The sequence below is a fragment of the Tachysurus vachellii genome, chromosome 14 (genome assembly GCF_030014155.1).
Source record: "Tachysurus vachellii isolate PV-2020 chromosome 14, HZAU_Pvac_v1, whole genome shotgun sequence".
NCBI classification, from domain to species: Eukaryota; Metazoa; Chordata; class Actinopteri; order Siluriformes; family Bagridae; genus Tachysurus; species Tachysurus vachellii.
In genome coordinates this window covers 24,388,208-24,404,817 of record NC_083473.1, presented here as the reverse complement: position 1 = coordinate 24,404,817, position 16,610 = coordinate 24,388,208, and the positions used below count along the sequence as shown (strand labels likewise).

At 38.3% G+C, this 16,610-nt stretch overlaps 2 protein-coding genes across 2 annotated transcripts; one reads left to right on the top strand and one right to left on the bottom strand.

Moving 5' to 3' along the window:
• Positions 1-4,005: 4,005 nt before the first annotated feature.
• zcrb1 (zinc finger CCHC-type and RNA binding motif 1) lies at positions 4,006-5,012 on the bottom strand. Its single transcript, XM_060886571.1, has one exon. The coding sequence runs from the start codon at positions 4,954-4,956 to the stop codon at positions 4,291-4,293; it is 666 nt and encodes a 221-aa protein (XP_060742554.1). The 5' UTR covers positions 4,957-5,012; the 3' UTR covers positions 4,006-4,290.
• Positions 5,013-6,334: 1,322 nt separating this feature from the next.
• On the top strand, positions 6,335-16,607 carry ticrr (TopBP1-interacting, checkpoint, and replication regulator). Its single transcript, XM_060886864.1, has 22 exons — positions 6,335-7,397; positions 7,504-7,756; positions 7,849-8,081; positions 8,219-8,426; positions 8,933-9,074; positions 9,238-9,371; positions 9,509-9,700; positions 9,783-9,928; positions 10,026-10,126; positions 10,251-10,338; positions 10,468-10,550; positions 10,651-10,878; positions 10,960-11,047; positions 11,137-11,212; positions 11,316-11,447; positions 11,576-11,666; positions 11,790-11,848; positions 11,934-12,068; positions 12,172-12,314; positions 12,874-14,869; positions 15,626-15,754; positions 15,944-16,607. Exons 1-22 carry the CDS (start codon positions 6,714-6,716, stop codon positions 16,072-16,074), a joined length of 5,472 nt encoding a protein of 1,823 aa, XP_060742847.1. The 5' UTR covers positions 6,335-6,713; the 3' UTR covers positions 16,075-16,607.
• Positions 16,608-16,610: the final 3 nt, after the last annotated feature.

The window sequence follows — 16,610 nt, the reverse complement described above, 5'->3', positions numbered from 1 at the left end:
ATGCTTGAAATAAGCAAAACCTGCCAGTGGGTTAACAGGTCTGGAAATAGATGTCTAATATTATACTGTACTACTAATATTTACTTGTTTTAAAACAAAGTAATAAAGAGAAATATTAATTTAATTTACTTATATTCAGTCATTAATGTATGATTTTGTAGTGTAGGGCTGAGCCTTTCTCTGATCAGGTAGCTTTTGCATGTCTCATCCTTAGACTGAAAACAAATTTCAACAGACCGTCGCTGGACACTTCACCCAGAAGAGACTGATCTGTTTCTTGTGAGGATGGTGTGGATAAGAGCTAAACATAGCTTCAATTTTGATGTCTACTGATCTAATTACATGGCAGAAAAACATGCTTTTGCAACCAAGTAAAGAGACCATTTTACTCTCACAAACTCTGCTGTCAGTGTGTAGTATCACTCATTTGGCACAACCTAAGAAATTTGCACAGATATAATATCTGCACACTTTTATCTAAATGTACAGTAACAAGCTAAAATGTGAACTAACAAATATTTACCTAACTAAGTTGCTCAAGTTAATCCATTTACCTCGGTGTGCTCATATAGCCCTCTAACCTACTTTTTATACAGTTGCCTTGGTGATGAAATATCATGTCTCAGAATTGTCAGAAAAACAAACCCAGTGTTCTGCTTCACACAGCCTGCCCTGTACATCATACAACAGATAATATTAATATAACTAATCTTATACAGGAGATTGTGATCTTTTACGCTGTAAGCTTAAACTGCATACTGTATGTCTTCTTGTATCTCTGGATTGTTGCCTAAAGACTTATGTTCCCCTGATAAAATAAGGAAAAACATTTAATTTAAAAAAAACAACATTTCTGTAGCAGGCAAGCAGTGAAATGCTGTTCCTAATTTTAGTTATGCAACATGTTGTTTTTATGCAGTTCAGTCTAGATTTACAGCCTCACTTGTGAATTAAAAGATTACTGATGTATTCACTTCTCCAGCTGTAGTCACTGATACAGAACTGCAATGGGGGAAAAGTCTGTGTAAATGTTTTCTGGGGTGCTTTATAGTCGTGAGGCTTTGCCATAGTCCACACTGGTGAGTTTATAATTGTCTAGTCAATTATGTGGACGTGCCTCAGGACTGGTTACTGAGAGAAGCGCAGTGACTCAAGCTTGTGCCTTTGATAGGCATCTGCTATAACTGTTTATGCCAGAAGCAAGAATTAATCATCCATGGAGGACTGGGAATTATTTGTACTGTTTTCTCATTTAGAAATATCAAGCAAAGCCTTCTAAACAAACACAACGTGCAAAATGCACTTCAGAATTTCAGCCCATATTAGGAGTTAAAGCACAAAGCAATGCCATGATTTTAGCGTGACTGATGGCTCATGGTGCTGATAGACTAGACGGTAAAACAGCACCCAGTCATTTACTGTTAAATGTATTCTTCTTTGACATTGTGTTAACAGTGAATGACTTCTACATCTATGTGTTTGTGGAGCTGTGTGAGAATACACTGTAATTCAGTTTGTCTAACCTACTGTAGATTCTCAAACACCACAGAACAGAACCTTCACACGTGCTAGGCTGGGACCAGGGGGCAGATTACCTTAAACATTATGTTATTCACTCTCTCTTGCCTCTATTCACCTCTTCTTTCCTGGATCTGTGATAGGATAGAATAATCTTCTCCCACACACTGCTCTATCAGAGGAACACAGTAAAATGGCACAGAAGGTGGGCCACTTATCTCTCATCTATGATCTCATTTTCTCAAATCATGATGAGGACGCAGGCGAAGTATCACATAATAGGAGTTGTCAGTGTGTCATGAGGCAAAATAGTTATACAGGAAATCTAACTCAGTTACTGTGTCGTATTGCTGAAGGAACTTGTTTTGGTAGTCAAGGTTTGAACTGGAACTCAGATCCAAGCTACAGCATGCAAATATGATGAAACCCCCCTAGTACAGGGGATGTAGCAGCCTAGTGGTTAAGGTGCTGGGCTACCAATCAGAAGGTTGTGAGTTTGATCCCAGGTCCACCAAGCTACTACCTTTGGGCCCCTGAGCAAGGCCCTTAACCCACATGTAAGTAGCTCTGGATAAGTGCAAATGCTGGAAATGTAAGTACAAACTCAAAGCTGTGGCAAGTGCTCACAACGTATCTCTGTTTTGTGTAGAGACAGAAAAGTTTCTTTTAAGTTATACGAACAGAGCTTAGACAAAGAACCTTGCACCATCATCATCTAGCTCCTCTTGGTCAGTCATGTAAACAGCTAGACTGATGTACAATGGAGATCTGAGACTAAAATCTGCCTGGTCTTGGCAATCATTTTAAAAAGCTGTTATGTTCTGCTTTCATGTAAAAATACAGTAGATTTTAAAATAATTTAAAAAAAAAACATTTGTTCTTAATTGATTTATTTCAGTCTATTAATGCAGACGGTTTCTTTAGATAAGTAATGATGAGAGACTCGGGAGTCTAATATGTACTCAATAATTTAACCATGTTCCAGTGGGAAAAACGGCTTCTCGTGACGCGGTTTGATTTTGTCTTGTGCTGACTCGATCTGCCATGAGATCAGTTCTCTTCATATGAGAGCGGGTTTATTACTTCAAGACACTGTTCCTGCAACACAGCAGGACACTTTAACTTCATAGGAACTGCTAGAGTGTATTTTCAGTACATCTGCTTTTCCCTTTTTTTTGTCTGTACACTTGTGTTAATCCGTAAGCCCCAAGTAGCCGCTCAGAATAAAAGTGTGAGAATAATTATGAGTCCTTTGTCTGCCAGAGAGTCAATTTAGGGTTCATGTGCAAGGTCCAGGACGAGTCTATTAAAAGAAGGTTGTCAATATATTACGCATTTTTGCACCACACAGCTATTGCTATCTAGATTCTGATTGGCCAGATGTTCATTTTCTAACAGAAACGGTTCTGTCAATATTTTCAGCTGCAAAGTAAATGCCAAGCATAAACAAGTATGTCATAAAGTCTACAGTAACATTATACACAGGGATTTGTATGGAGGAAACCTCAAATAAAACATCCCATAATGAAACTAATTGTTTTTCTATAATAGCGTCTCGTCATGTTTTATCCCTGAGGGTGTCACATGTGAGTAGCTTCACTGTTAGGAATTAGAAATTTAGATCAAATCACCAATACATCGCATTGTGCGAATGCACACACACACACATAATACACAGTTATACACACACTCACATAATACACACTCAAATACACTTACACACACTTACACACACATTCTCACACACATACTCACCACACTCACATAATACACACGAATTACACACTCACACACGCATAATACATATACATACACACATACATACACACTGTGAACTATATATATTTTGAATTTTTATTATATTAATTCTCTATATTACTCCTTATGTTTATCTTTTGTTCTATGTTTATGTTCTGTAAAGCTGCTTTGAGACAATGTCCATTGTAAAAAGCGCTATACAAATAAACTTGAATTGAATTGAATAATACACAGTTACACACACACATAATACACACACACACTTACACACATACTCACACACTCATAATACACACTTACACATACTCACCTACTCTCACACACATCATACACACCCATAAAACACACTCAGATAATACACACTTGCACACACTCACCACACTCACATAATAAGCACACAAAATGCTTAATACTGAACTGAACTATAGTCTACTGTACTTTTTTACCCTGTTATTTGTTTGTCACAGAACTAAATTAATATAAATATAATATAAATATAATTTATAATATAAAACGTTTGCCGTTTGAAACTATTGAGAAGGATTTTTTTAAAATCCATTCTCATTGTAATTGTAAATATGATTTTTTTTTTTCCTCTCGGTTTTTTGAGCCTGTGCACATTATGAGTGAGTAATCAATTTCTTCACCCGTGGAATCACTGATAAAGTTTATACAAGTGTCTCTTTATCTTCGTCCATCATTAGCACAGCTCCAGTTATCCAATACAACTGAAAACAATTTGTCTTTATTTGCACAATGAGGAGTTATTTCAGGGAATTCAGTAAACATCTGTACTAACCAGTAGACATTATTTACAGCATAAAATACGACGAGTGAACGGATTAAAACACTGATGCTAAAGAGTGATGGTGTTTTTGTTCATCAGTTACTGCAGCTTTCCAAACCCCAAGTGACTGATTCATTCACTGTAAAACATTTAAACGCTTGTTCCTTTAACGCCTTTTAAAAAAGCCTCAGCAAAGATTTTACCCAAAAAGAACAGAATAAGGTTCATCAGTCACTGAGCTCTTCCTCGTCACTGAAGTACGTGCTCTTTTTAATCCTGGGTTTATGTGAACCGTCTGATGTGGAAGCGTGACTCGTGTCTGCCGAGACCTGCTGCTTCCTTCGTCTCTCCTCTTCCTCCATTCGAGCTTGTTGGAAAGCGATGGCTTGACTTAAACTGTCCAATGATGGATCTTCTCCTTCATCTTCACTTTCCTCAGGCTCCACCTCGTCAAGGGGTTTGATCATCATCTTCTTCTTCTTCTTTTTGTCCTTTTTGGGTGGAGGTTGTCTTTCTCCCAGTAGGTTCTTAGGGCAGTTGTAGCTGAGATGTCCTTCTTCTCCACACTCATAACATTTAGATTTATCCGTGTAGTTCCTCCTCCTGATGAACTCTGCAGCTCTGCCGTTGTCCACAGCGATACTGGCCTTCACCGTCCTGCCGAACAGCTGCTTGTGGTCCAGAGCCTGAACACAGTGATGAGCTGCTTCTCTGTTGAGGAACAGAACAAACGCCACACCTTTACTCTGGCGGCTGTGTTTGTCTTTCACCACCGTCACCTTCACCACCTGGCCGTATTTACTGCACAGCTTATGCACGTCGCTGTTGGTGAGAGAAAACGGCAGGTTAGAAACATAAACAGTGCTTTTACTCGGTGCCAAACCGCCGCTCATTTTGGGCTCAAACGTCACTGCGTTCTTCTCCAACTGAAGTAAATATTTCAACCGGAAGTATGTAGGAACTGGCGGAAATGACGAAGCTTTTGCTAGAAGAAGTATTTGTTTACTCGTCATATTAGTCGTCTATTTATTTATTTGTTTGTTTGTTTGTTTATTATCGTCTCAATAACAAATGATAACAGATATTAAAAAAATACAAAATACAATGTCATATTATTCAAATCGTAGAATAGTAACATAACAGAGGAGAGAAAATAAAACAAATAAAAAATACAAATAAGGGGAATATATATTTATATATTAATTTAAGGGCAATATAAATTAGTTTAGAGAAGAGGAATTAAATTAACAGCCTATTAAACGTCCACAGTTTTAATAACTTTCGAGATTAAACTGTAAAATGTTTGTTTTCTTTTCAGACCACTTTACATTTATGGATATGAAAATTTCCAACTAAAATTAACAGGTTTAAAATAAAAATATTCACCATTTTACTTTCCTCTTAAAAAATAGAAATAAAAAATATAACATGATTTAAAAAACCAAGTGCACATACAATCAGTAACAAGGTGCAGATTGTGTTTATATTACAGAATGCTCAAGAAAATATCTTTATATATATATATATATATACACACACACACATACATATATATATATATATATATATATATATATATATATATATATATATATATATATACACACACACATACATATATATATATATATATATATATATACACACATACATATATATATATATATATATATATATATATATATATATATATATATATATATATATATATTTACATTTTTGTACAAATCGGTTTGTTGGATAAATTAGGTGTTTAATGTTAAAATATACTTCACTAATTTTATTGTTAATGCAATATTTATTATTATTATTAAGTCCAAACCAATGTCCAGTTAATATTCTCACAGATTGTCCCCAGTGTTGTTTGTTGTTTACTTCACAACAAGAAAGTGAAGAAACTCCATAAACATTATTACATTTACTGTCTCTAATATTTATACCATTCAAAATTATTTCTGTTTTAAATGTTTCTTATCAGATTCCATATTATTCTGCAATAATCTCAGAGAACCTGCAGGAGGTGAATTAAACACACCGCTATATTCTCGTGTTAGACTTAAAGCCATTGTGTTAGTTACTTATTCTCATGTTCGTCACTTTAATCGTCTCCGTTGGGAAAAACGCATCAACCAATTAAATCAAAGTACGACTTTTCGAACTCGACTTAATTCTGATTGACGTTATATCGGTCCAATCACAGGCGGCGAATCTCGGGCACAGACGCTTCAGCCAATGACATCTCGAGTCAACTCTGAAGCGCCAAGTGTTTGATCTCGGAGAATGAAGGAAAATGGCGACTTGAACTCTTAGAAGTTATAAATGCTGCTTTTAGTGTAACGTTTTATTTATAGTCCGTTTATTACCTCATGGACGTTAAAGCCAAGTTCTTCTGTTCGTTATACATGTAGATATTTAGATACTTTGTAGGGAGTTATATTTGTTTGAGTTTGTTAGCCGCTGTGCTAACGCTAAGCTAACGCTAACACTAGCGCTAACAATAACAACGTTACATGTTCATGGGGAAAGTCACGTAAATAATCAGTGTAAACAAACTCAGACATGCGGTCTTTACTCGTGTGTATTGTCGAGCCAGACTGAGACCGTAATACTGATTAATTTGAGGTTGTTTGAACGCATTTGTTTCCTATGAATGATGGCTGTTCATAATGTTGTGTTTGCTGTGGATGCGGACTATCAGCCTGAGGAGCTTCGCTTCCCAAGAGACTGGTGTCTGAGTTACTTAAAGCAGTGGATGTTAAAAGTGTTGCTTTCCTTGGGCAGTAAGTACGGCTTCGATAACGTTCGATGGGGTTACAAGTTTTTCCATTCAAGAACTTTCAAAAGTGCAAGTCTTATAACAAGAAGCACAGATTTTAAAGAACTCCAGGAGAAAACATTCAGCGATTTTGAGGTGGAATTTGTCCATAAAGTTGGAGTTAATCAAATATCTTGTGAGGAGCATCACAGAGATCACAGAGCAAGCCCAGCGATCTGTGTGCAAAACACACTAAAGGAGATCCTTTTGGACTTCCAGTGGGACAGACCAGACATAACCTCTCCCACTAAACTGTCACTGCGCCCCAGGAGGTCAACCAGGAACACAACAAATAATCCCATGGCAGATGATGATATTTCATGTCATGGAAAAAATGTGGTGTTTTTGGTCTCAGAGTGTCCGTATTCCAGAAACGACATGGTGGAGTTTTTACAGCTGCCCAACAGTAACATTGGAAGTCAGTGGGATTTACATGAGCTTATTCTACCAAAGGGTCTAATAGACATGCTAAATTATCGGAAAGTTGTCCTGCACTGGGCTGATTGCAGTTCTCGTGAGGTTTGTTTAAACCTTTTAATAACATGGCTATTTAAACTATATATATAAAATGTGTGTGTGTGTGAGACAAACCCATTTTGTGTAATATAAAGCACTTTGTCAGCAGGTTAATCATGAAGCTGATGACTACACTAGCTTGAAGACTGTCATGGATGCACTGCAGCCGGTAGCTGGAAAAGTGATTCCTTTGTTCATGTCTGGTATGAAGCTGAAACATAAAGATCCTAACCCATGCACTAGGGACAACAAGGGAGTGCTTTCCTTTCCAACTGGCTCAAGTACAGGATACATCTTGTCCTCTGAAAAGACCTACAAGAGAACATTTCCAAGTTTCGTAGGAACGCTTTGCTGGGGTGCAGGTAACAAATTTTGCCCCAGCACAGTCTTTTTGACACTGTTATGAATCTTATGTACTTTAACTTTTGACATCCCTGTTCCCTTGTGGTACCAGAGAAGAACAAACAGACCTGCAGTGTTTCATTGGAGCCTGTTGCCTGCAGACAGAGGTGTCTAAATGCACCTGTTCAGGTGACTCTCAGAAGTGTCCTGCGAGGCCTGGACACCTGCCGTCTCAAGCAGACGGCTTCAGAGTGCTGGATCCTGATTTGCCAACAAAAAACAGATCAAAATCAAGTCACTTTTCAAAGTCTCTTCAAGGATCTTTTTACGATAGATTCTGACATGGTAACATCAATTTTTAATATCCAAACTATTTTACAATTAATAATTAAATAAAGAAAACCATAGCATTGTTTTATTAGAGGACTTAATAGTATACAATATATTAAATGTGTGGTTTTTTTTTTTTTGTTTTGGTACAGCTAGCAGAGGTCAGTGAAGGAGGTCAGGTCCACTCTGCAGTACTGTCAGTATTGTCATACAATATGGCTCTTCTGACAGTTCTCCACAGTGAGGAACCTCTGTGTACATGCCTTCCCTCAGAAACTGCAGACCTTCCTGACACCTCAGATCTACATGATATTGTCAGTAGTGTTTTCAAAGACCTCATGAAAGATAATGATACCTCGGGTATGTACGTCACAAGTGTTTTTATAAGCTTCTATAACTTCTCGCTAGCAGAACACAAACTGGATTGAGTTATTATGCAAATAATAAGCTGCCATGCTTTGCCCCTGATGGTCATAGTGGCAGCAGTGTTAAACAAGAAAGCTGCTTTTACATGGTTTGAATCAATCCCTAGAGCACATACCAAAGAACCAAAGGAATCTGACTAGTGGTCTCTGACTTTGTTTATAGCCAAATGGCTGCAAGAAATCTAACCTTTATTGCTGCAGAAATGGCATATATTCTTTATATTGGAGATCAAAATACTGTATAATCTAATCTGTACAGTGTGAAACAAAATAGAACCAAGTAATAAAAGAACGTAAGGTTAAATTTCACACACACTATGCTAACAGAGTTGGACCGTCTGGCTAAAAAACACTAACTTGTATCCTTAGAATTATGTTTTGGAAAGAGGAGCAATATCTAAAATTTTAAACGTGTTTTGAAATGCCGTTTTCATTCCCCAGAACAACCAAGTCCACATCAGATTCCTGAATGGGCAACTCAGGAGCTTCAGCAGGGGACTAATCTAACAACAGAGCTTACAGAGGGCTGGTTTCCTCTATCTGACCAATCTGGGATTAGTTGCCATTTGATGGAGTCTATGAGGTATTATTTCTTATTTATTGTTATTATTATCAGTCCTATTAGAACTCATTTTCTCCCCCTGCTTATTTGGCAGAAGTTGATTATTTTATTGTTACACGCCGTAGAAACAGCTCCTAATTATTATTATTATGGAATATGCCACTTGCTGCTTTATCACCTGTAGGCTTCTGCATGCTGCTCCTGAGGAGCAGGAACATACAGAAGATGACACTCATGAGCAAGAGCTGACAAACAGCCTAGCAGAGCTCTATAAAAACAATAAAGATGGACACAGTGGTGTCTCGAAAGGCAAAAAACGTTAGTACATCCCTAATACTTGATCCATTATTAATGATCTTGGCAAGTATACATCCTTTATGACTACTTGTAAGGGCATTGTTTACAATTTCTTCGATTTTGCATGTTAAAGTTTGCTAAAGACCTCTGTTCTATAGGAGGTACTCAACGTACACCAGTTCGACAGAAGATGAAGACCATGAGTCGCTCTTTGCAGATGTTGAATGTTGCTCGCTTTAATGTGAAAGCACAAAAGAATCAAACAGAAACAGAATCTTCCGTCACCACCAAAGGCACAGAGAAGCGAGGCAAGAGATGCTCCAGTGAAAGGACCAGACCTGGTCCTATGTGTGAGTAATAAGAATTGTTAAACTTGTTATTAAATTAAAGTGTTTGGGGAAAGTAATGACCTGTATATGTATTTTATTGTAGCTTTTAAAAATAAAGATGAGCTTCTTTCCCATTTGACCCTGGGATATCAGCAGGCTGTGGAGGATAAGAGTGTTGGTCTCATCACGTATGTGCAGGATCTGCTCTCAGTGCTGGAAACCTTCATTAAAATTCATTTTGATACAGAGGTGTGTAAAACTGACCGTAATTAGATTTGTGACGTTAGTGTCAGCATTAATGAAAATGTTTGTATTTATTGACCATTGCTTGTTTCTCCCTTGGCAGGATTCATTCTTAAATATAATCAAGAAGAACCTCTTAAAAAGTGTGCAGTCCATTCGTCATATCTATGGAAGTACTGCTGATTCTGAGAGTAAAATCAGAGAGTATGTCTTGCTCCTTAAATAAAATATTCTTAATAATAGCAGAAAATTTTTATTGTTTTATTTATTTATTTTTTATTGCTTGTCTGTGGAATAATGCAAAAACCGTGACTTTCTTACCTGTAAGTTGTCAGCTACAAGTAGTTCTCCGACTCGAGCTGTGCAAACTGCTGACTTCAGAGGATCAAGATCATGTGGAACAGATGGTGGAGGAGGTAAGAAGGTTTTCCATAAAGCAGCAGCAGTTATCAGGCACTATTTATTAGAATTGTGATGATTACTAATACATTTAAAATAAACAGAACATCCCATTGTAATGGGCTTTCCACTGGTATTCGTCATAGGTTGCTGGAATGCTGCGAGTGATCTCTTTGACAAAGGATCCCGTTTACCTGTCCAAGTTCATGCAAGAGGAGGTTTTGCCATTGTGCGTACTTGTGCACTGATGAAATACAAATGGTGAAGTGTTAATTAAAGCCGATCCTGTGTAACGAGTGATTTGTGTGTTTACATGTGATGTGCTAAAGGTACCTGACTGGCATACCTAAGGTCCTGGCAGACATCTACCACAGTCTCGGTACCCAGCTTCCTGAGGTGCTTGTTGCAGTCCTGCCTGCTGATTTTTTTAGTGATGACTCGGTGGCGAAGGAGAGCGTTTGTGTAAGTCCCTCACCACTGTCGGCCACCCAGAGTCTGGTCTCCAGTGTTGGAGATCGGCTTGAAGAGTTACGCAATCGTTCTGCTAAAAAGAGAAGGTGGGTAATGAACAGGAGGGATATTTTATTCACGTGTGTATGTATATGTGTGTATGTAAGGCACTATTTATTTACTTTCAGAACCAGCATGCTTACACGTCATAAGAGCACGACGGAGGCCCCGCTGAATCTTCGGCAAATAGAGATGCCCAGGAAATCCACGAGACAAGTGAGTACAGTTAAGCTTAATGAATTTAGTTTTTAATATGAATTTATCTGGGATAATCATTAGCCCCTTGCTTTTCTTTAATGTGACAGGCAAAGACAAAGGAATGCGTTCCTCCAGAAAAACCTAATGTAGGAGGCCCATCGACTCAAAAACAAACAGTTCAAGGCAGGAACTTTTTTTCTGCTCAATACATCATGCGTTAAGTTTAATGTTTTAGCACGCGGTGGATTAAGTATCGGCTCTATAAGTTGTCAACAATATTTTGCAGAAGTGACAAAAGTGAGGAGAAACCTCTTTAACCAGGAAGCAATGTCCTCGAAAAAAGCAAAAATGCCTCGGAGCCAGTCTGTATCAGCAGTAGATGTCATGAAGAAACGGAAACGGTCGCAGGTGGAAGACGGTAATAAAATTTTTGCTATTTTTGTTAAAGAGAATATGATGCAATACAATCTAAACTCTCAGAGTGACATTATTATTATTATTATTATTATTATTATTATTATTATAAAACCATTGTTCCACCTGCAGGACGACACACTTTACTAACAAAAAAAGTCTCAGAGACGCCGCTGCATAAGCAAGTGTCAAATCGTCTATTATACAGACAGCGGAATAGCAGGTAAACTTCACAAAATAACCAGTAATGATTTTTGTCCTGCCGCTGACCTCGTAATTCTCTAATTATTATTTTTACTCTAAATGGCGAATCAGTAGCTTGTGTCTACTTTATCTGCTTTGTCAGGAGTTCAGGTGACACTGATTTGGTTGTTGTTGAGGAGTCTCCAGTTAAACCAGTGACCGGTCAGTAACTTTTATTTATTACGGCCTATACTAAAAAGAAACATTTAGTTTTTTTTAATTTATATCTCGGGATCTTTGTTGGTAGATTTGAGGAGGAGTCCTAGAATAAAGAAACTGGCAAGGAGACATTCCAGTATCTTCTATTCAAGCTCACAACCACGCTCTAGAAATTTGGATAGAGCTTTATCGTCTTCACAGCTCCCAGTCTCTGAAAGTAAAGGTGAGCAAGATACCATAGTACATAAATATCCATCTAACAGCTAAGTCCTTTGTATCTTTTGAGTTTATTTACTATTTGGCTTTTTTTTTGCTCACAATTGTAGGTGACATTAATATTAAGGGTGTTAAGTCACCAATGAGACTCCTGTTTGGTGCTGCCGAGTCTCCCGCTCGCACGTCCACATCCAGATCAACCCGTAAAGACGCCGAAGTTGCTCGGCTTGGGTCTACTGATTCTGTGTTTGAGGTAATAAACCTGCCACCACTGAACATGGTTCAATGTGCATTTCAGTATTTCTTAGACATTTTGAATAGATTTGATTTAATGAATTTAATCTAATTACTTTCTTTTAGATGTTTGGCAACATGCATGTGTTTATAAGTCTTTTTGTTTTGCACGTCACAGAAGCTAAACTAGTTTTTATACTCATGCTCTAATATAGAGTTAAAGTATTTGGTATGTCATTAATGTGGTAATATTTTACTTAAAATTATTTGAAAGATTTTTTTTTACATTATTAGTAAATGGAATCTATAATAATAATAAGAGTTCAGCACCTATAGTGGTTTATAGACTGGTCATAAAGCCACAGTTATGTACAACAGCGCTGTCTTGGTTTGAATAGCTGATATTTATTAATAAGCATCTACTGGATAAAATACTATTGTAATTCATTTACTTTTCAATGTCTTGTGTTAAATATGTAAAATACAGAGGTACAAGTGCTAACGGCTTCTAAAAGGAAATAAAATTAAATGGGTCTTTGTTTGAGACACACACATTTATCTGTATCTTCTTCTACCAGAACTGCAATAAAACTCCAAGAAAATCTCCGTACAAACAGCCCGGTCCTGCAACTGAGAGGAGAACTCCCAGGAAACTCGGTTCTTCTTCTAAAACTGAAATGTGTTTCTTTCCTAAGAGCCCAGGCTGTGGAGAGAACTGTATGGTCCTCAGAGGAAGTCCATTTAGATCTCCTGCTTCAAAAAGTTTAGTGCTGGAATCACCAAAGAAAAGCCCACTGAAGAGCATTCTTAAAACCCCTGTGAAAAGCTTTATGGAATGTGGGTCCCCTTCTGGCCCCTCTGTTAGGAGCCCCAACATGAGAACCCCAAGGAAAAGTGTGACTTGGTCTCCATCTCCATGGAAAGGATTGCCAGAACAACCATTTAAAGTCCCAGATTCTCCCGTTTTCTCCATTAGATATTCCCCAAGATTGATCACACCAAACAAACGTTGCAGAGATCAGGGTGACGTTTTCAAAACTCCTGAGAAATCAAGTCAACAAAAAGGCAACGTTTCCCCTAAAACACCACAAAGAGGGTCTGGATTTACTCCAAATGTTGTCGTTGAAGAACCCCAGCTGAGCCGGAGGTCAGAGAAATTTAGCAGGACGTTAAGTTTGCCAGAGAAAGCTGACCCCCGTAGTCCAAACATTCTTCTGTATGATCATCCATCACCACCAACACCAGGAATAAAAACACCCAGTAAAAGCCCTGGACCCACACACACAATGTGTACCCGTTCTGGAAGAACACCTCTTAAATGTTCCTCTACTCTGTCACCTGACAAAGAGACCGATATATCTTCATTTAATAGAGAGAGATCACTGGAACCTACATCACCATCACCTGGCAGTCATACACCTGTTGTAACGAATCATAGAGCGACTTTGTCACATGATACCAAGCCTGATCAGGCACTACATTGTGAGTCATGGACAACAAAGCTTACTGATGGACAGAATGAAAGCATTCGTGCGCTAGAGGAGGCATCGTCCTCAGACACCCAACAGTTCGACTCCTCACAGTTCAGTGCCACTTCTACAGAAGAGAGCATCGATATCGCAGAAGCCGCTGTAGTGAAGACCGAGTTAACTGGTGGCATTAAAATGAACATTTCTTTTTCACGAAAACCATCTAAATTCTCAGAGGTTTTTGGGTTCACAGGCTCTCCAGCCGTTCCTGCCAAAAGTACAAACGGATGTAGTAGATACGGTTTCCGTCAGACTCCAGATCGACAACAAAGAAAGGCAGCAGCACGACTTGGTTATTCTCCTGGGCTTCAGATGTTCTCTAGTCCACAAGCCTCAGGAACACCAGTGCATAGAAAGCAGCAGCCAGTTGAACCAAACCCTCTTACTTATCAAGTGGAATTGGAAATGCAGGCATCAGGTTTACCGAAGCTTAAGTTTAAACGTACCGATTCTTTCAATTCAGTTGAATCATCTGGTAATGCAGCCAAAGGGCAAGTTCCACATGTAAATAATAAGCCATCAAGAGTCAATAGCCCACTTACACATTGTTCCAAGCATCGAGAACCTAGTTGTATATCACCATCTCATTGTACACCTGGAAAAGGAGGTGTGCAGAAATATATATGCCAGTCAATCACTCCTACAAGGCTGCTAACTAATAGCCCTTCTCCCCTGGGCCACGGGGAACATGTGCCCTGGACCCCATCTCCCCAGAGCCGGGGAAGGGCAACCCCAGAGAACTTCAGTACATGGCCTCGTAAGAAAAGGGCCAGGATAGGGCTCTCGGGGACCAAGGAGATCAAGGAAGGGACAGAGATTTTGGAAGACCCAGAGCTTGACGGTGTGTTTAGACTCCCAGGGACAGAAGAGCCTAAAGAGTTAAGGGATGCGTCTGCTTTTAAATACACATTAGCTATTCCATCTAGGCTCTGCTCTTCAGAGGAGATGGACTGGGCAGGATCTGTGGTGCGTAACTGTGACAAAACGGACACAACGACATGTGATGAGTTTTCATGGATAAGTGGAAGCGGATCATGTAGCTCAGGTAAGACGTGTACTCGTGACTTAGTTTCATAATTATAGTTAGCTGTGTATTTTACATTTCTGTGCATGTTCTACGTAGTCTTCGGTAATCTAAATGTAGTGAAGTTTTTTTTTTGTTTTTTATCTTTGCTAATTTTTTACTACTTTTAACTCAATTATCTGGTCAAATGGATTTAATCAGCTAAAACACGTGTAACGTCCAAATGTGAAATGTTTGTACTTGCACTAAAGTTACAAAGCTAATACAGCCATTTATATACTTACATTTTTTGTTCCCTCAAATTAGTGATGAAATCCATTTATTGCCAGTTTATAAAATGTCAGAATAAATCAGAATTAAATCTTAAATCATTTTATTCAGCACCAAAGAAGGCCTCTGTATAGACAGCAGCTTTATCACCTTAAAGCCTCCTGTTTCCTCGTTCACTCGTGTAGAAAGATCCGTCAGTTCCAAACTTTAGGCTGTTTTCACAGTCGGTGGCAAATCATCGGGTATTTTGACCAGATTTTGCTAAACCCATTAATTTGACGTGCATAATATAATATAATATATAATATAATATCTGTGTATAAACTGTAGGTGTGAAGGTGAGATGACTATGATGATCATTTTATCAGAACACGGCTGCATGTTAGCTGTGTCGGCTTCACTGGAAAATTGGGACAAAACCTATAATTTGCTAAACCTTCTTTTTTGAAGAAATTTCTGTTCTACTTGTTGATCTTCATGGAACGTGTGTGTGATTTGTTTCCACAGCTGTTACTCCTCCACACCCTAAAGTGAAGAAAGCCGTTTCAGCCAGTGGAATCCTCGCTCTCACACAGTCACCCCTTTTATACAAAGGGAAAAGGAGCTCTGTTACCAAGGAAACCACACAACGTGATGGTGAGATGATTCTACCAGCGACACATGATCTAAAGAGGACGTGTGCTTAAGCAGGCACTGTCTAAATATTAAGATTAGACAGTGACAAATACTAAACATTTTACTCTCAGGTGCAACAGCAGGATGCTTCCAGGATACACGTTAGCTATTGTTTGACCTGGGACTTACACTTCTGTCATCTTCCCACAGGATCAAGTGGAAACTCTGAGCAGTTTGACAGTATGGGCATGAACACATTTAATGTCTCACCTGTTAGCCAACCGAGGAGACGGCAGGCTTGTGGCAGGACTTACAGCCGGAAGAGACTGCTGGACCCATAAGGTTTAACCTTAAAACATAGTGATGTCGCTGTCTTTTATTTATATATTTCATCATTGTCTTGTCTTGATTGTTTTTATTTTTTATGTGGATGTTAAGATTTTATGCACTATTGTATATATTTTTAATTCTGTAAAAAATCCCAAAACGGTCAGATATTTTGTATCTATTTGTACTTTGTGGTCCAATTTTGTTTTCTTCAGTTAGTAGATTGTTGAATATTTTCTGCAATTAAATGTTCTTCTCTTACAACTACTTTTAATCGCATCTTCGGTGATGACGTTGAAAGCAAAACAAAAATATTAACTGTCGGCAGACGCTGATGAAGAATGTGGCATGTTTCGGTTCAGTCGTGGTGCTAAGGTCGTGTGCTATAGTCGTAATGTACACAGCAGAAAAAAAAACATTTCTATTGCTCATTTTGTCTGCGTCTGTCTAAGGATCACCGTCACACCCGGTACTCGTTGTCCTGTCCTCAACTGTGAAATAGATGTAAATGTCAAACAAATTATTTTAATAAAGATTATGTTCTTAAGAT